Raw genomic sequence first — 20,994 nt, 5'->3', positions numbered from 1 at the left:
CAGAGCAGTGCTGCTCAGTGCTTCTGTCTATCTTTAGCTCCTGTAGGGTCTGTGAATGGAGGGCCAAGACTTATCTGACTGGCTGTCATCAAAACCTGTGGTATTTTTAGGGGCGGCTAGCAGCGGCAGGGCAACAGTTGTTCGTCTCCCTCCCCCTCTCTCTCTCTTTCTCTTCTCTCTTCTCTCCCTCTCTCCCTCTCTCCCTGACATTGACACACAGGGCACCTTAGGACCGGGTGATGCAAACCAGCAGGCAGTCAGAGTGGATTGTGTGGTCCCTGTACAGGAGCTCCAGACCCCCACCAGTTCCAGAAGCCACAGCCACCTCACTGGATGGACAGATACAGCAACAGGACGAGCCTTGAGAGCTGTGGATCTGTTTGATGCTGTTTGAGGATTGCACTTGATCAAGACACTCATTTAGCTTTTATTCAGTCAGGACATCTTGAGAGACATTCTTGTCTTAGTGAGAGAGCAGGACTGCAGCAGACCACTGAGAGCGGGAAACATATCCCTACCAGACAGAGCAGACGGCGGCCATTTTAAGGGACTCTGAATCAGACTTACACCTGGGTCAAAAGTCATTCCAATCAAAGGGGTCCAAGTCTTCTTGAACCCTGGGAGGAGATTCTGAAGAGTGGCTTTAATTTCTGGGCTATATTGTCAATGTGGAACAGAGGAAGTGTCACTCTGGAATCACTGGTAAGTTTCTGATTATCATAGTTTGTACGATTGTATCATTATTTAAGCGACGCGGATTGTGTATCATTTCACCTCACCTATGAGAGGGAAGAGGAAATGCAGCAACTCTTGGAGAACACTGGAGGTCGATAAAAGAGCTTCTTTATCAACAGGATCTTTGCCCCCATGGTAACCAAATAGATAACTGGGTCAATGGCATGATCCAGTAGAATGTACTGTATGACAGCCTTTTGGAGGGAATATACTGCAGCACCTAGACACATTGGCTGCATTATCAAATGCCATGTGTTCACGTGTAAGAGAGAGAGAGAGTTATCTCTGTATTGGGAAATAGCCCCTGCAAGCTGGAGATGAAACCTACAGCTGCTACAGACAAACTATAGGAACATCAACTGCACCACAATGCATTTGGAAGGCTATAGCTGAACCTGATATGGGGTTACTAGTATAGCAACAATGACAGCATGTATTAGGCATTTCTAGAGTTCCCTTTTCCTGATACCAATCCCTGTGGGCATTCAGATTGTGACTGTCTCTCAGGTAAGGTAGCACATCAACAGTAATCCAAAAATCCCAGGGGTATCATATTTTCCCTTTAGTGTAAAGTTACTCTTATGTTGGAGAGTAAAGGAGAGTAAAGGCGTACATACTGTATGTTACTGTGAGGATTTTCTGTTATCAAGTCCTCCAGGCAGGGTCTTTATTTGGACAGACTACTTGAAATACTCCTCTTGCTGAGCTACAGCACCAGCTGGGAGGGCTGTGGTCTGTTTGGTTCTGACTGAGACTCTACTTTACTGTCAATTCAAACCTCCACTTTACTCTCAGATACATTATCATGGGTTGTTTTACTGGGTCAACACCACTAGACGGAGGAGAAAGCACTGTCTGTCATGCCCTGACCTTAGAGAGACGTTTTATTTCTCTATTTGGTTAGGTCAGGGTGTGATTTGGGTGGGGATTCTATGTTTTCTATTTCTTTGTTTTTGGCCAAGTGTGGTTCCCAATCAGAGGCTGCTGTCAATCGTTGTCTCTGATTGGGAATCATACTTAAGCAGCCTTTTCCCACCTAAGGTTGTGGGTAATTATTTATTTTTTGTTTGTGTTGTGTGCGCCACTGTTGCGTCACGTTCGGTTTCTGTTTACCTGTTTTTTTTGTGAGAGTTTCACTTTATTAAAAGATGTGGAATTACATGCACGCTGTGCCTTGGCTCATCTATGACATGCTGCTACAGACAAACTATAGGAACATCTATGACAGTTTGAAGACAGTGAATGTGACACTGTCCTTCAGCTTGGGGCTGTATTCAATGTCCTTCTGTTATCACAAAGCAGTGAATACATTGTCCACTATATGCAGAACATTCAGAGTGAAAGGCTGTAGTACTTCTTCCAAGACAAAGCTGATGGGCTGTATATAAGGCATTATAAACTGGGTGGTTCAAGCCCTGAATGCTGATTGGTTGACAGCCGTGGTATATCAGACTATAAGGTCCACGGGTATGACAAAACATGTATTATTACTGCTCTAATTACGTTGGTAAACAGTTTATAATAGCAATAAGGCACCTCAGGGGTTTGTGATATATGGCCAGTATACCACAGCTAAGGGCTGTGTCCAGGCACTCCGTGTTGCGTCGTGCGGAAGAACAGCCCTTAGCCGTGTTATATTAGCCATATACCACACCTCTACGGGCCTTATTGCTAAATTATGCATAAAAGACATCACTAGATACTGTGTGAGGTTTATGTAGTAACTGTATTATTAATGTACTACGACTCATATCTTCCCTCTGCAGATTGATATGTGGTAGAGACGACCGTGTGACACAATCTACAAGAGACTTCTACTACGGACCCCATTTGTTTTGCCCATCAGAGTGAGAAGAAGGGACTGAGACAGACGCAGGAAGCCAACATGGACATATACGGTGGTGCCCCCCGTGTACTGGGCTACTCGCGCCCCGTGGCGGCACAGTGTGGCACGGACGCCGTCCTGCAATGCAAGATCGGCGGCGACCCTCGTCCCGAGGTGGTCTGGGAGAAGAAGAATGTACAGATCTTGTCAGAGGGACGCTACAGGCTGTCGGAGGAGGGCCAGGCCTACTTCCTACACATCACTGGGGTCAGGCTGGAGGACGCTGGCCAGTATATCTGCAAGGCCAGTAACAGCGTGGGTGAGACGTGTGCCCCTGCCACACTGAAGGTGGAGGGAACAGTCAGGAGCGGCAAGGGGTACAGAAACAGACAGAGGTCAATGGGGTGCAGCAAACCAGGCTGGAGAATGGAGAGTTAGGGGGGCAACGGAATGGGGAGTTTAGAAGGCAAACAGAATAGGGAGTATGGAGGGCAACAGAACCAGAATGGGGAATATAGAACGCAAGAGAACAGGGAGTATGGAGGGCAACAGAATGGAGAGGTAGAGCAGAGGAATGGAGAGGTAGACCAACAGAGCAGAAAGGTAGACCAACAGAGCGGAGAGGTAGACCAACAGAGCGGAGCGGTAGACCAACAGAGCGGAGCGGTAGACCAACAGAGCGGAGCGGTAGAGAAGGAAAATGGAGAGGAGAGTGAGCGGGAGAAAAAGAAACAGCGCTATGAAGGGGAGCCCCTGCTGTCAGACGACAGACCTCACTTCCTCATCAAGCCCCTCTCCCTGAGGGTGGACCGGGGTGAGGACGCAGCCTTCTCCTGTAAGCTGTCGGGCAACCCTCTGCCCCAGGTGGTGTGGGAGAAGGACGGGAAGAAGCTGAGCGACATCTTCGAGAGCGCCCACTTCAACGTCAGCAGCCAGGACGGAGGCTGGTTCCAGCTGAAGATCTTCCAGACGAGGATGCCCGACGGGGGTGTCTACACCTGCAGAGCCCATAACAATCAAGGAGGGGCGCTGGCGGGCGCAGTGCTGCTTGTGGAGCTCGTCCCGGAACGGCAGGAGAACGGGGCCACATCAAATGGGCACAGCAACGGGCAGACATCACCTCGTGGTATGAGGCACAGGATGGGAAGACACGGTTTGTCGAGACAGCCGGACGAGCCCAATCTGAACTCTGCCAATGTGAAGAAATTTGCGGTGTCGGAGGGGAAACATGCTAAGTTCCGCTGCTTCGTGACAGGGAAACCTAAGCCTGAGATCATCTGGAAGAAAGACGGAGCGCCCCTAGAGGCTGGGAGGCGTCACCTTCTGTTTGAGGACAGAGAGGGTTACTACACGCTCAAAGTGATGTACTGTAAACATCAGGACACAGGGCTGTACGTGTGTGCTGCGTCCAACGCTCTGGGACACACCCTCAGCTCTGTTTACCTGACTGTCAAAGGTAGGGCTTTAGCAGTGTTTCAGGACTTTTCTTTTTTCTTTTCTTTCTTACAGATGTAGGATCTTTATTTAAGCCAGTTTGCTACAGCAGGTAAACAATCCTGCAGCAACAGGAAATGTAAATTATTATGTGGATTATAATTAATGGACATTTTTGTTGGGGATGATCCATTTTTCATAAGGAAAAATCAAGTCTTGAATTTCAAAGTGGAAATTACAAATTTCAGAAGCCTTTTAAACCTCAAATACACTACAAGTTTTTAATTTCCTGCATTGCTGGAAAGTTCTCCTGCAACAGGATGGTCAAATTGGGGCAGCAGGTAGCCTAGTGGTTAGAGCTTTGGGCCAGTAACTGAAAGGTTGCTAGAGCGATTCCCTGAGCTGACAAGGTAAAAATCTGTCGTTCTGCCCCTGAACAAGGCAGTTAACCCACTGTTCCAAGGCCGTCATTGTAAATAAGAATTTGTTCTTAACTGACTTGCCTAGTTAAATGAAGGTTAAAGAAATTAAGATCCTACATCTGTACCATCATTCTTTCCTTAATTAATTACTTTGTCATGATGATCAACAATCAGGTTTGATTGAGACGATGAAGGCATGCTCTCACCTGCCTAATTTGATCATCATTTTGAAGGAATAACATTGTGGAAAAGCCTCATGCTAGTCAGGAGCATACGTACTGTATGTTCCTGACTAGCATGAGTACGTACTGTATGTTCCTGACTAGCATGAGTACGTACTGTATGTTCCTGACTAGCATGAGTACGTACTGTATGTTCCTGACTAGCATGAGTACGTACTGTATGTTCCTGACTAGCATGAGTACGTACTGTATGTTCCTGACTAGCATGAGTACGTACTGTATGTTCCTGACTAGCATGAGTACGTACTGTATGTTCCTGACTAGCATGAGTACGTACTGTATGTTCCTGACTAGCATGAGTACGTACTGTATGTTCCTGACTAGCATGAGTACGTACTGTATGTTCCTGACTAGCATGAGTACGTACTGTATGTTCCTGACTAGCATGAGTACGTACTGTATGTTCCTGACTAGCATGAGTACGTACTGTATGTTCCTGACTAGCATGAGGGTTTGCCACAATGTTTCTTACGTCATAGAAATGCCATAGGGAGAGATTTAGATCTTCAGCTGTTACAACTAATTGCTCTATAGAGAGTTCAGTAGATTGTGGAAATGCATTGCTAAAAGATCCCAGTTGAGTCACCCTAATAATTGGTAATTGTTTAGTCATCATTATAGGATAATCCCAGGGTGATCCAGCCATCACACAGCACACTAAGTCAGCTGGCTACGTAAATTAAATGATATCTGTCTCATCTAGGCATCCACATCCCTAAACTACCAGGGAGCTATTGCCATAGAGTCTTGATAGGTGGAGATAAACACAGGTCTTTCTAACCCTACCTCCCTCTTCCTACCCTTACCTCCCTCTTAGTCTATTCCCCCCTCCCCCTCCCCCTAGCTTCCCTTCTCTCCCTACCTCCTGCATGTCTCCCCTGCCCACCCCAATGCCTCTGTGTCCCTACCTCCCCCAGTCTCTTTCCCCTAGCTTCCCTTCTTCCCCTCTCCCCCTAGCTTCCATTCTCTCCCCCTACCTCCTGCATGTCTCCCCTGCCCACCCCACTGCCTCTGCGTGTCCCTATATTTAGAGACTGAATCATGAGCTGAGGTATGTGTCTCTTTCCCCTAGCTTCCCTTCTTCCCCCTCCTGTTTCCCCCTCCCCCTAGCTTCCCTGTGTCTCCTGAATACAGATTTTCTACTGTGTTGTTAACCATGTTGACCATGGCCAAAGTCCACAGCAATGTCAATAGATTGATAGAAATAACCCTAAAAGTTTACTTGAAATGTAGCTGAAATTACTGTTTGTTGAAATCCTGCAGTCAATCATAGCATAAGTAATGAAATGTGCTCATGAAATGTGTTATACCTTGATCAAAACTCAACCAATGACTGGAATAACCTAAAATGTATCTAAAGCACTGTAAAAACAACCTAAAATGTACATAAAGCACTGTAAAAACAACCTAAAATGTGCATAAAGCACTGTAAAAACAACCTAAAATGTGCCTAAAGCACTGTAAAAACAACCTAAAATGTGCCTAAAGCACTGTATAAACAACCTAAAATGTGCATAAAGCACTGTATAAACAACCTAAAATGTGCCTAAAGCACTGTATAAACAACCTAAAATGTGCCTAAAGCATTGTAAAAACAACCTAAAATGTGCGTAAAGCACTGTAAAAACAACCTAAAATCTGCCTAAAGCACTGTAAAAACAACGTAAAATGTGCGTAAAGCACTGTAAAAACAACGTAAAATGTACATAAAGCACTGTAAAAACAACCTAAAATGTACATAAAGCACTGTAAAAACAACCTAAAATGTACATAAAGCACTGTAAAAACAACCTAAAATGTACATAAAGCACTGTAAAAACAACCTAAAATGTATCTAAAGCACTGTAAAAACAACCTAAAATGTATCTAAAGCACTGTAAAAACAACCTAAAATGTATCTAAAGCACTGTAAAAACAACCTAAAATGTGGGTTAAGCACTGTAAAAACAACCTAAAATGTATCTAAAGCACTGTAAAAACAACCTAAAATGTACATAAAGCACTGTAAAAACAACCTAAAATGTGCCTAAAGCACTGTAAAAACAACCTAAAATGTGCCTAAAGCACTGTATAAACAACCTAAAATGTGCCTAAAGCATTGTAAAAACAACCTAAAATGTGCCTAAAGCACTGTAAAAACAACCTAAAATCTGCCTAAAGCACTGTAAAAACAACGTAAAATGTGCGTAAAGCACTGTAAAAACAACCTAAAATGTATCTAAAGCACTGTAAAAACAACCTAAAATGTACATAAAGCACTGTAAAAACAACCTAAAATGTACATAAAGCACTGTAAAAACAACCTAAAATGTACATAAAGCACTGTAAAAACAACCTAAAATGTATCTAAAGCACTGTAAAAACAACCTAAAATGTAAAAACAACCTAAAATGTGGGTTAAAGCACTGTAAAAACAACCTAAAATGTACATAAAGCACTGTAAAAACAACCTAAAATGTATCTAAAGCACTGTAAAAACAACCTAAAATGTGCCTAAAGCACTGTAAAAACAACCAAATGTAAATGTGCCTAAAGCACTGTAAAAACAACCTAAAATGTGCAATAAAGCACTGTAAAACAACCTAAAATGTGCCTAAAGCACTGTATAAACAACCTAAAATGTGCATAAAGCAGCTGTAAAAACAACCTAAAATGTGCCTGGGGCATGGTCCTAAAGCACTGTAAAAACAACCTAAAATGTGCCTAAAGCACTGTAAAAACAACCTAAAATGTGCGTAAAGCACTGTAAAAACAACCTAAAATGTATCTAAAGCACTGTAAAAACAACCTAAAATGTATCTAAAGCACTGTAAAAACAACCTAAAATGTACATAAAGCACTGTAAAAACAACCTAAAATATACATAAAGCACTGTAAAAACAACCTAAAATGTACATAAAGCACTGTAAAAACAACCTAAAATGTATCTAAAGCACTGTAAAAACAACCTAAAATGTACATAAAGCACTGTAAAAACAACCTAAAATGTATCTAAAGCACTGTAAAAACAACCTAAAATGTATCTAAAGCACTGTAAAAACAACCTAAAATGTACATAAAGCACTTTGTAAAAAAACCTAAATCAGCCCTGTTTGACAGGAAGCACTGTAAAAACAACCTAAAATGTATCTAAAGCACTGTAAAACCAACCTAAAATGTACATAAAGCACTGTAAAAACAACCTAAAATGTACATAAAGCACTGTAAAAACAACCTAAGATGTACATAAAGCACTGTAAAAACAACCTAAAATGTGGGTTAAGCACTGTAAAAACAACCTAAAATGTACATAAAGCACTGTAAAAACAACCTAAAATGTATCTAAAGCACTGTAAAAACAACCTAAAATGTGCCTAAAGCACTGAAAAAATACTACACAGAGACATAGCGCATACATTCCACAACTACCTCCCTTTCCACCCGTGTGCAGCTCCAGCGGTGCGGTTCAGGCGGTCTCTGCAAGACGTGGAGGTGAGAGAGAGAGGCACTGGCCGTGTTGGAGTGTGAGGTACCTAATGAGGGCATCCCTACTGCCTGGTACCTGGAGGACCAGAGACTGCAGCCAGGTGGTAAATACGACATAGAGCAGAACGGAGCCAGGCGCAGGCTCACTATCAGAGATGTAGGAGCAGACGACGATGGGGTCTATCTCTGTGAGATGCCTGATGGAGGGAAGAGTATCGCTGAGCTGGCCGTCAAAGGTAGGTAGACGTCTTATAGTATGGAAGAAGTATGGCAGTGTATCATTCACTCATTTAATACAGTCTAGAAAATACATCTTTGAGCATCAGAACTATTGAAACAAATGGTTTTAAAAAAAATGTTTTTAAATTATTTTCTATAAACCCAATGATTTTTCTCCAGGATATACAGCCATACAGTACATGACCCCCCCCTTCTCACCCACAGGCACAATTGTTAAAAAACTTCCTCGAAAACTAGACGTGTTAGAGGGGGAGAATGCTGTGTTCTGTGTGGAGGTAGAGGAGGAGAACATGGATGTCCACTGGTTCAAAGATGGCCTGAAGCTACGCGAGAGCCACCAGACTATCCTCAAGTCCTTTGGTAAAACCCACATGCTGGTGTTCGTCAACGTCTGCCACGGGGACACTGGGGTCGTGACCTTCGTTGTGGGAAGATCCAAGACCTCGTCCCGGCTCAGAGTCAAAGGTAAGGTGGATGTTGACCAAAGTGACCCATGGCCCCTTACTTAGGGACTTTCCAAATCAAATCAAAGTTTAATCATCACGTAAACAGTTTTACAGTTAACTTTTTGGGGATTTACCCATGTAGATCTGAAAAGGGCTAGAACGACAGTAAGGTGAAAACTCCAGCTATACTGTGCAATATATCCTAATGTAGCTGCTAGAGACTAACAAACGTACGACAGGCTACAAGCATTATGGCAACCAATGCTCACCTACTATGTACCTTTCCCCCTGTTTCGGTTTTCTCCACAGCTGCCAGACACAGCCCTCCCATCTGTCCAGTGGGGGTGGAGATGGATGTGGACAGGCCCAACAGTGTGCTCCTCTCCTGGGAGCCGGCCCCCACCAGCCAAACCACCACGCGCTCCGTCTATGTCCTGGAGAGACAGGAAGTGGGATCACAGGAGTGGCTGAGGTGTGCGACCTCCGACACGGCGACCTCCGCAGAGGTCATGGGCGACAGCGTGCCGTGCGAGGGCGATTACCGCTTCCGTGTCTGCTGCATCAATAAGTATGGCCGTAGTGGACATGTGGAGTTCCCTAAAGTCGTCCATCTTGGTGAGTGCTGAATTGGAGAGAAACCATGTTGATGTGATCAGGGATGAAAGGCTGTCATGCACTATGGTATTTGTGTACCCTGCAGCTATGGAAATTCATTTGATGTCACTAGTTCTGAACTCTCACCTCTCAGTGCCAGGTCCCAAGATCAGGACCCCTCTCCAGGGCTGTGAGGTGACGGAGGGGGAGGACGCCCTGTTCTCCATCGATCTGTCAGTGATGGTGACGGGCACCTGGTTCCTGAACAGCACCCAGCTACAGGATAGCCAACACTACTCTATCCAACAGGCCAAGACACAGCACTCCCTGGTAATCCACAGCACCAAGGTGGAAGACCATGAGGCAGAGGTCACCTTCATCGCCAACGGAGTCAGAGACTCAGCAGTTCTCAAGGTTCAAGGTAGGTGTTGGGGAACGGTGGAGTGTAAAGAGAAATAACATGATAATGGCGTCAAGCTAGACAATCTGTATTGAGGAGGCCTTATAACAAGGACTGCTTTAACATTTACATTAGGCTTGTTTGTACTGTAATGATATGCAATTGCATGATATTAGAATACTGAATACTGCTTGTACATATTTTTTGGTAATGATTCCATTCCAGCTGTGGTGGTGAAGTTCAGCCCAATGTCAGAGTCAGACAGTAACAAGAGGGTGGAGACTGGTGACCCTGTGGTCCTGTACTGTGAGGTGTCTCACCCCTCAGCCAGCGTGGGCTGGTTCAAGGATGGGGTGGAGCTACAGGTGACAGACAGCCTCAACATCCAATCAGAAGGCAACATGAGGAGGATTGTTATCCAATCGGCTGAGTTCACCGACTCTGGCGTGTACACATGCGAGACGATGGGTGATGTCATCAAATTCAACGTGGAGGTTGAAGGTGAGTTGCTGTATGTCATGTTTGTTGTCATGGAGATCATTAACATGCACTCTCAACCAGAAATGTTCTATTTTCCATATAAACATCAACTTTCTATACTGGAGGTTTTCAGATGTTTGACCATCTCTTTGAATTCACAATTTCACATGAATTTCTTCAACCATCAGCCATGATGTCATACTGATTTACGCTGACGATCACCCAAGCTAACTGAGCATCCCATATCTGCCACCTTAATCAATCACCCATAACACCCCTAGCTGTGGGAGCCATGTTCTCCCACCTCCCTGAAGAGGAGAGGACCAAGGCCGCTGAGGCTGGCGAGCCCATCCTTCTCCACTGTGACCTATCAGACCCATATGCCCAGGTCTACTGGTACAAAGATGGCGAGCAGATCTTCAACCTGCCTGGTGTAGACTTTCAGGAGGATGGGCATACAAGGGCGCTGATTATCCAATCGCCTGACTTCTCCCACTCGGGCGTTTACACGTGTCGGACAGCTGATGATGTCAGTGTGTTTCAGGTGGAGGTCAAAGGTGAACAATGGAGATTGTTGTTCTGTGTTTTCTCTGAGGGAATCCTAATACTGTGTTGTACTTCCTCTGTGCCGGCTAGTCATCTTATGTTGTTGTTGTTGTTGTTATTGACAGGATTATCTTGGTCCTGTAACCCAGTGTGATGGCTTCTGTTCTGAAAATGTTCTATAGAGTCTTCTCAACCTGTTTTTCACCCCCATTTCTTTCCTCTCACTCACTGTCCTGATCTTTCTGATATGTATCTGAACAAACCTCTGGAAGAGCATGCTTAGTTTGATCACACTGTAACAAAACAGTCCACTACTCACTCCAACCCCTCCAACCCAACAAGCCTCCTCCTCAACAACCAAACGCTAACTCTAACCATGACCATCCAACCTCCCCAGGTTACTCACCCAACCTCCCCTCTCCCCCTCTCCCTCCCCCACCAGGTCCCCCTGTGCAGTTCAGTGAGGTCCCTGAGGAGGAGCTCCAGAAGTCTGCCATGGAGCTGGATCCTGTGGTGCTCACCTGTGAGGTTTCCAGAGATGACGCCAACGCTACCTGGTACACAGCTAACATACACACCGCTAGGAAACACAAACTGGATGTCATTATCCCTTTATGATTTGGAGTCATTTCTGCTTAGAATATTGTTCATTTAGTGGGAACTGATCATGTTCCGACTGTAAAAAATATAAGTAGGTTATTACAAAGTTTCAACAATTGAGAGAGCAGTGTTGGCCAGTTGGGTTCAGGCTTTTGTTCCAGCCAAGCACCATCACACCTGATTCAACTAATCAACAATACTGAAGGTTCATTGTCCTGTCCGTCATGACCTTCCTCCAGGTATAAGGATGGGGTTGAGGTCCAGGCCAGTGATAACATCACCATACAAACAGAGGGCACCATGAGGAGACTGATCATCCGTTGTGCTGAGACCTCAGACGCAGGAACCTACAGCTGTCAGTCAGGAGACAACAGCCTCTCATTCACTGTCAACATCAAAGGTATGTACTGTACACTAGCCTACATGTTTTCATGTCATGTAACAGGTGAAATTGACTCCATTGTGTCGAGCAAAGATGAGACTTTGATGATGATGCAAACCTCAATTCTCCTATCCTGGTGGTAGAATATGCTCATTCATATGCTCCTTTTCCCTTGTTGAAACTAAGAGTCTCCAGTGATGATCGTGGAGCCCAAGGAGGATGTGGTTATGGAGGGTCATATCTCTGAGCAGGTGGTCCTGCAGTGTGAGCTGTCCCGCTCCAGCGGTGAGGTCCACTGGTTTAAGGACGGCCTTCAGGTCCTGGAGACGGAGAACGTCCAGCTGACGTCCGAGGGACCGTACAGGAGGCTGACCGTCCTCTGCGGCTCGGCAGAAGATTCCGGAGAGTACGTCTGTGACACGGATGGAGACTCTGTGTTCTTCCAGGTCACCATCACAGGTAAGATACTCCAAGGTTCCATAACTGGTTCATTTGTTGTGAGTGGTAGTGTAATCGTTTTAAATGTTTTGGGGTCTCCTACCAAACCAATCCCCCTTATCAGAAGACAACTAATTAATTGACCTTTTTTACACTATTACACAATTTAATCTTATGTTAGACTATTTCATATCCAAACTTCTATTTAAATATATATATATTTTTAATCGCTTCCTTTTAAATGCAAGTTGTTCTCCCTTTCTCAGAGCTTCCGGTGCGAATCGTCTCCCCCACTGAGTCTGAGCTGGAGCTGACCAGCCTGACCTCTGAGAGGCTGGAGCTCAGCTGCGAGATCTCCCAGCCTGATGCCCAGGTACGCTGGTACCGAGATGGGCTGGAGGTGGAGGAGAGTGCCTCTCTCATCCTGGAGGTCCAGGGAGCCCACAGGACACTGGTCATCCCCACAACCACTGTGGAGGACACAGGAGAGTATGTGTGTGACACAGAGGATGACTCGGTCACATGGCTGGTCACTATTACAGGTTTGTGGTCAGTGAACTAACTCTGTTCAGCGTAAGAGGTTTAGTTATGTCAGGGTTAAGTATTTCAATCTTTGATTTTGTATTTTTCAACTATGTGAGATGAATGGACATACATAATATTATTAATATAACTGTTCACTATGATTTCTTAAAATAAGTTAGATTTTAGGTATCTTATTTATGTTGTTTTGATGTATTGCTTTCTGCTGTCTGCTAATTTCCCATATTGCAATATTCTGTTCAAAGAATAGAAATGAACCATATAAATCCCCTCTTCTCAGAGCCTCCTGTAAAGCTGGCCCGCTCTGAAACAATGTCTGACGTAATGGACTGTTTCTCTGGAGAACCCATCGTCCTGGAGATCGAGGTGTCACGGTTCAACGCTGAGGTGATCTGGATGAAGGATGGAGGAGAGGTGGAGGAGAGCAGTGATGTCACCATCACTGAGGATGGACTCATCCGCCGCCTCACCATCCGCACGCCCGTCCCGGGGACTCTGGGAAATACACCTGTCTTGCCTCAGATGACCTCATCGACTTCCAGGTCAAGGTGTCAGGTAAGAGATGGTTGGAGTTGAATGGTACTTTGTTTTCACATAATTCCATTTGAATTCAATCAGAAGATTATAAAAATACTAATGCAAAAATAGAAAAATATATTAAGAAGTGAGGATTTCATGTCCTAAATTGACTGAATTCAAATGGAATTGACTCTCCAAATGTGAACATTCTCCCTCCAGAGCCCCCAGTGAAGATTGTGAATAGGTCAGAAGTCAAGACAGAGGTCAAGTCCCTGCCCTCTGATGACATTGAGTTGGAGTGTGAACTCTCCAGGGCCAATGCCGTCGCTAAGTGGTACAAAGATGGCCGCCGGTTAAACGAGGACGAGAGGTTCTATGAGGAGGAAGAAGGGGCGTTCCGCTCCCTGGTGATCCTTAACGCTGAGCTGGAAGATTGCGGAGACTACTTCCTTGATGCTGGAGATGACAACATCATCTTCCATGTCACTGTGCAAGGTAAAGAATCACCTAATCACAAATCAAGTCCTATCTGCTATCCACCTAACCCTTAGCCCCTACCACCTACCCCATACCTCTACCCCTCATCCCCTACCCCTTACCACTATGTACTTGTAGAGATATTAGAGGATCGGATAGGTGTAAAACTAAGCACTATGGTGAAAATAATTCCTCCTAGCCTTTCAGAGTGCAAGGTGGATCTGTTAACATATTGATAATACCTATGAAAACTGCATCTGATTTAAATCAACAAAAAAACTTAAGTCTCTTCCTCCTTCTCCAGAGCCTCCAGTGACCATCCTGGGGAACTCTGAGGACACAGACTACCAGGAGATGGTTGCCGGGGACGACCTGATCCTGGCCTGTGAGGTGTCCCGGGCCAATGCCCCTGTCCAGTGGTACTGTAACGACAGACAGCTGACTAGCGATGACCGGACCTACATCGAGAGCTACGGCACGCTGAGGAAACTCATCCTCTCTGACATCCTGCCCTCCGACTCTGGGAAGTACATGTGTGATGCTATCGATGACAAGATGGTCACCATGGTGAAGATCCAAGGTAATTGGCTGGGCTATATGGACAAACGGGTGTTTACAGTCTTACAGACGTAGGCTCTTAGTTTGAGCCAGTTTGCTACAGCATGAAAATAATCCTGCAGAAACAGGAAATGTGAATTATTATGTGGATTATAATTAATAAAACATTTTTGTAGGAGTTGATACATTTTTCGTTCGTGTAAATCAAGTCTGACATTTTAAAGTGGAAATTACACTCTTTAGAAACCTTTTGTGCAGGAAAAGTCTCAGCAACAAAATCGTGATCAAATTAAGTCGAAACGAGACCCTGTCTACAGTGGAATGAACTTTCACTTTAAAATGTATACTGTATACTATAGGATGTGAACCTTTTACACCTCATTATTTATTCTCTCTTTCTCTCTCCCAGACTCCCCCGTCACCTTCGTAGACAAACAAGCAGTGAACATCATCACGGGTTACGAGGCAGAGAGTGTGACGCTGATGGGGGTCGTGTCTAAGGAGAATGCTCCGGTTCGCTGGCTCAAGGACTGGACGCCCGTCATAGGGGACCGCTTCCACACGGGGGTCGAAGGAGCCACCCGGTTCCTTACCATCGACCCGCTGAGACGGTCAGACAGCGGAGAGTACACAGTAGACGCCAACACAGACGAGATGCATTTCAGTCTGCTAGTCAAAGGTTTTTAACTTCCATGTTCCCATTCTGTCTTTATCTAATTATATAGTAGCTGTAAATCAGGGGGGAGCACTGTGTTTCTTTTACCAACAGAGATTAATATGATGCTATAAGCTAAATCTCAATAAGAAAAGGTGACAGAAAAATGCTGTTGTGAATGACTAAAGTCTTGTAAAGCACCGTGGGGTTGAAATAATGCACTATGAATGGGGTTTCAGAGGGCGATAGAAGGTATCACCAATCTTAACAGCTCTCTCTCACTTGTGGTCTCAGAGATGAGGGTGAAGTTTGCCAAGCCGCTCAACGACACCGTGGCCCATGCGGACGGCATGGTGACCATACGATGTGAGGTGTGTAAGCCCAAGGCGGACGTCCAGTGGCTGAAGGACGGCGTGGAGATCGTCCCCAGCCGGAGGTTCACCATCCGGGCCGACGGCGTGGAACGCAGCCTGACCATCCACAGGCTGACCAGGGAGGACACGGGGAGTACGCCTGCGAGTCCAAGGACGACCGCACCGCCGCCAGGCTCAGAGTCGAGAGTAAGTAGTACAGCCCTCAAAATGGGTACAGGATTTGGTTCCAGCCCAGAATTAATACCCCTAATTAAATTAATCAACAAACCTTCGAGCCCTTCATTCATTTTCTTTCCTTCTCTCCCTTTCCCCTCATCCCCCCCAGTGCCTCGCGTGGTAGAGTTCTTGACAGAGCTCCACAACACCATGGTGTTAGAGGGAGAGGACGCCACCTTCAAGTGCGTGGTGTCGCCAGAGGACGTGCAGCTGGTGTGGGGGATGGACGGCGAGCTCGTCGTCATGGGTGACCGTTTCCAGGCGACGCAGAACGGCCTGTGTCACACCCTGGTGATCAAGAGCTGTCAGATCCTGGACTCCTCTAAGATCACAGTGGAGGCTGAGGGGAACGTGTCTAAGGCCACCCTCAAAGTACAGGGTGAGTCCACAGCTGACCTGGGTCAAATTGATGTGGCAAATACTTTCAAATACTCGAGAAGCACTTGTTTAGCTTGACCTGAGTGTCAGATGGGAGCAGGCGACTCTCACACGGTTGTTGCTGTAAATGAGAAAGTGTTCTCAGTCAACATACCTACATAAATAACTCAAACAAAGCCTAAGGAAGTGGATTAACATACAAATGTGTATTCTTAGTGAACCATCCTTTTAACAGTCATGTTTTGTCCTTCCGGCATTATCCAGAAGCTCAGGTGACCTTCACCAAGAAGATGGAGGCGGTGATGGCCGAGGAGTACGGAGACGCTACCATGGAAACAGAGGTCAGTCTGGACATGGGCGAGGTCCAGTGGATGAGGCAGGGTGTGGTCATCCAGCCAGGACCCCGACACACCCTGGTTCAGAGTGGACGCAAACGCAGCCTAACCATCTGCAACCTCAACCTCTCTGACCGCGGAACCTACCGCTGTGAAACCCTGCACGACCGCACGCAGGTCAAACTCAACGTGGAGCGTAAGACAATGTCCAAACACCATGTCATACTGATTGATAAGGATATGATTTCATCAGATACAGCCCTTAGCTGTGGTATATTGGTCATTTATATTGACCAAAGTCTTCAATAATATTGGTCATTTACCACAAGCCCCCGAGGTGCCTTATTGCTATTATAAACTGGTTACCAACGTAACTAAGCAATACAACTCATTTTTTTGTCATACCCATGGTATATGGTTTGATATACCATGGCTGTCAGCCAATTAGCATTCAGGACTCGAACCCATCCAGTTTATTATTACTGATATGAATAGGATTTCATCAGTTAGAGTAATGAACCAAAGTCTTCAACACTATGGCTGTTATGCTTAGCTAATAAAACAACAGTTTGAGTCCTGGATTCTATTTGCAACTAAATTTACTGTGTCTTTATATATAGTAGCTGTCAACAACAGCTACAAAGCATGTTGGCCTTCACTATCATGTATGGTGCCGCCAGCCGTCAGGCACTAAAATAACAATGGGTAAAGACCTGTGGGTGAGAGATGGATGAAATGTTGGTATGTCATCTTACAATAGTAGCCTAGAGACTATTGTTATAGGCAAAAATGTCTCCTGGCTTTAGGTATGTTATATTTTAACCATCTGTCAATGTCTCTACCTCTACAGCCCGTAAGATCGCCATCCATAAGGGTCTGGTGGAAACGGACACGTTTGAGCGGGAGACGGCCTCCTTCGAGGTGGAGCTGTCTCACACTGGCGTGGAGGGTGTCTGGCAGAAGGACGGCATCCGGGTCAAACCCAGCAACCACTGGCGGGTGAGCTGCAATGGGCTGGTCCACGGCCTCACCCTGTCCAACCTTACCCTGGAGGACACGGGCACCATCGTCTTCTCTGCGGAGGGAGTCCGGACCTCTGCCAGGCTCACTGTCAAGGGTGAGGTATCATCATCATCATCATCATCAATAATCAATCAAATGTATTTATAAAGCCCTTTTTACATCAGCAGATGTCACAAAGTGCTTGTACAGAAACCAAACCTAAAACCCCAAACAGCAAGCAATGCAGAAATAGAAGCACAGTGGCTAAGAAAAACTCCTTAGAAAGGTAGGAACCTAGGAAGAAACCTAGAGAGGAACCAGGCTCTGAGGGGTGGCCAGTCCTCTTCTGGCCGTGCAGCGTGGAGATTATAAGAGTACATGGCCATTAAGGCCAGATCGTTCTTCATGTTCAAACGTTCATAGATGACCAGCAGGGTCAAATAATAATCAGGGTGGAACAGATCAGCACCTCAGGAGTAAATGTCAGTTGGCTTTTCATAGCCGATCATTCAGAGGCCGAGACAGCATTTGTGGTACAGAGATGGAGAGGGAGGGAGAGGGTTGAGGGTCAAGAACATCATCATGAATATCCAGTTATCTAATACAGGGGTCTTTAACCCAGGAGAGCTGTGTCTGGATTGGATGTTATAGTAAAGAACATTTCTTAACATTTCTTCCATGTTGTTGTTCTTTCCCAGAGACTCCAGTGACTCTCATGAAGAAGCTGGTAGACATGAGACTGGAGCAGGGCTCTCCTGCCACATTGGAGTGTGAGCTGTCCAGGCAGAACGTGGAGGTCAGGTGGCTGAAGGTAATAGATGTACAACCAATAGACCTGCCACATTTGTGTCAATAGTGTATTACCATGTTATATGGAAAAGGCACAGACAGGAAGAAACCATTTGATCTCATTAAATGTTGTCTATCCCTGAGAATAGGGTAATAATGTTGGTCCCGTCTTTCTTCTTGACTGTAGAATGGGACAGAGCTGAAGCCAGGGAAGAACCAGTACCGTATTTACTCCATGGGGAGGAAGAGGTTCTGTCAGCTGCTGCAGTGTAGCCTCGCTGATGCAGGCACCTACACCTGTGACGTAGGAGACGTCAATACATCCTGTAACCTGGAGGTCTATGGTAATATACTGTACACTCTCCTTATCAAGTCACTGCAGAACGGTCTTCATTTCAAGTGCATGTAAAACATCTCAGTACTCTCACCAACGGTACTCTTTGTTGACCTCTAGTGTTCAGTTATCGTGACAGGAAGGCTGAAACAGGCCAACACAGCCAACCTTGTACTGCGTGCTACTGCCACCTAGAGGTCATGGCTGCGTGACTAATGCTCTTCCATTGTTGGCACGGTTACGTTTGTACACTGTTACTACGTTCCAATGTTCCAATATGTTGAACCACAGAGCCTGAAGTGGAGGTGCTACATGGGCTGGAGGACCTGTATGTCCAGGAGGACCAGAATGCTGTGTTCATGTGTGAGGTGTCCATGGAGGACGTGACTGGGGAGTGGTACAAGGATGGACACAAGATACGACCCACTAGCACCATCAAGATACGCACAGAGGGTTAGTGATACATCAGTCAATCCATCAAAACCGTTAAACTTCATGATTGCGGTGAATAATTTGTTCTTAATTGACATAGCTGGTAAAGGTCAAATAAATAATAGAATAAACATTGAAATTCCATGTCTGTGTTTATTCCTTCAGGGACCAAACACTTCCTTCTCATGTGCAACGTTAAAGCTGAGGATTCTGGGGAGATCCGCTTTGTGACCAAACAGACAGAATCAACAGCCTACCTAGAGGTGGAAGGTAGGGCTTCACCTACCAGGCTGCAGGTTCTACCTCACCTATCTCTGTGTGATACTCCAGCTGATCTGACATCAGTTCTTATAAACAGACAGAATCAACAGCCTACCTAGAGGTGGAAGGTAGGGCTTCACCTACCGGGCTGCAGTTTACCTCACCTATCTCTGTGTGATGTTCCAGCTGATCTGACTTCAGTTCCTATAAGCAGACAGAAACCCAAACTCTGTTGTGGGTGACAGAACTCCCTGTGTCCATGATCTGACCTCAAATCAGTTCTCTTCACTGAAATATCTGCACTTGTCTTATATTTTTTCACAGAGGCCCCCGTGTCTATCGTGAAGCCTCTGAGAGACCGCACGGCTCTGGAGAAGCACCGCGTGATTCTGGACTGCACCGTGTCCACGCCGCGCTGTGAACTCACATGGTACAGAGGCAAGGCAGAGCTGGTGTCTTCTGATAGGCTAGAGATCCACAGTGACGGCTGCTACCATAAACTGACCATCCACGAGGCGACTGTAGAGGACGAGGGTACCTATAGTATAGAGGTTGGGGAGCACACGTCCACAGCCCAACTCCTGGTGGAAGGTGAGTGGATGGTGGTTTCTTGTAAAATAATATGTCCATATTGACATATCGTTGCTGTTTTTCTAAATGTCCCTCTGTCACTTTATTCCCCTCAATCTCTCACCTTACCTCTTTCACATTTCTCTCTCTCCCTCACACACATAGAATGATGTTCCTGACCTTTTGTGGAAAAGGTGACCCATCTCTTTTAACCCTCCATCCCCTTGCCTCTCCAGCCCAGTCCCTGGTGATAGAGACAGAGCTGGAGGATGTGGCGGTGACGGCTCCTGACCAGGCCTGTTTCCAGTGTGAGGTGTCTGTGGCCATCAGCAGGCCCCCAGTCTGGACTCTGAACGGAGAGACCATCCAGTCCAGCCCTGATGTCCGCTTAGAGAACCACGGAACCGTCCACAAACTGAACCTGAAACAGACCAGACCAGACATGAGCGGGACGGTTACCTTCGCCATGGGAAAGGCCAAGAGCAGCGCCAAACTGAACGTGATGTGGAAGTAGAGGCAAGGGGGAGAGAATGGGAAATGTTGATTCTGTTATGATCAGGAATTGAATGTCTGAGACTGTTTTAGGGTTTGAAGGTACTATATAAGAATGCGGTCTATCTGATCTAGAAAAAGCTGCATGTTAATGAGCGAGACAGAAAAGGTGGAATGTGATGATGAAATGTGGTACTTAAGCCCAAACAACTGTTTCAGGATCAGTTTTGTTTTTACTCAATGGTTGGGGTTATGAGCAAAGCTGATCTTCAGTCAGTTGTAAAGGGCAGAAAGTAACCTTGGAGAGAAATGTTAAGAAGGTGGATTCCAGTCAAGTCAAAAGGTCAAATTGGTATGCAACACTTGGGTGTCTGAAGGTGTTAGAATGGTTTATAATGGTGGGTATGAATGCCTGTGTGTATGGATATAAATCAATTGTACACATCTGTTACACATATTTATTTTGAAAATATATTGATTGGAAATTAACATTTTAATTCTATAATTAAGTAAAAAAGATTTTTTTCTAAATATGTTATATTTTCCCCACTGTCATTAAATACTGACATCCATAGTTTGAATGAAGGTTTTTATCCAATAAAACCATCAGACAATATCTTAGTATAGAGCTTACAAACATTGTTACTTTTGAATGAGGATAAAGTGGCTTTTTGTGTTGCTGAGGATAGACTGCCTGAACACAAAAGCACCTGCACTGGTTATTTAATTCTGTTGTATTTATGGAAGATATAATTAAACAGTTCAATACAATTGGTATGATAAAAAGACTGTCCACAAACTACGTTACAG

At 45.4% G+C, this 20,994-nt stretch overlaps 1 protein-coding gene across 1 annotated transcript; it reads left to right on the top strand.

Moving 5' to 3' along the window:
- Positions 1-202: 202 nt before the first annotated feature.
- On the top strand, positions 203-20,806 carry LOC112266337 (obscurin-like protein 1). Its single transcript, XM_042314036.1, is given in 27 exon segments — positions 203-702; positions 2,502-4,016; positions 8,089-8,144; positions 8,146-8,359; positions 8,568-8,828; positions 9,119-9,424; positions 9,558-9,824; positions 10,029-10,304; positions 11,272-11,386; positions 11,669-11,829; positions 11,998-12,270; positions 12,516-12,791; positions 13,073-13,276; positions 13,279-13,347; positions 13,531-13,806; positions 14,093-14,368; positions 14,756-15,025; positions 15,296-15,586; positions 15,701-15,970; positions 16,234-16,500; positions 17,155-17,421; positions 18,005-18,117; positions 18,283-18,439; positions 18,721-18,882; positions 19,027-19,131; positions 19,447-19,713; positions 19,929-20,806. Coding segments are annotated over 26 exon segments (6,873 nt in total). The 5' UTR covers positions 203-702; positions 2,502-2,620; the 3' UTR covers positions 20,207-20,806.
- Positions 20,807-20,994: the final 188 nt, after the last annotated feature.

The sequence above is a fragment of the Oncorhynchus tshawytscha genome, unplaced genomic scaffold (assembly GCF_018296145.1).
Source record: "Oncorhynchus tshawytscha isolate Ot180627B unplaced genomic scaffold, Otsh_v2.0 Un_contig_1712_pilon_pilon, whole genome shotgun sequence".
In the NCBI taxonomy this organism is placed as follows: Eukaryota; Metazoa; Chordata; class Actinopteri; order Salmoniformes; family Salmonidae; genus Oncorhynchus; species Oncorhynchus tshawytscha.
This window is presented reverse-complemented; position numbering and strand designations above follow the sequence as displayed.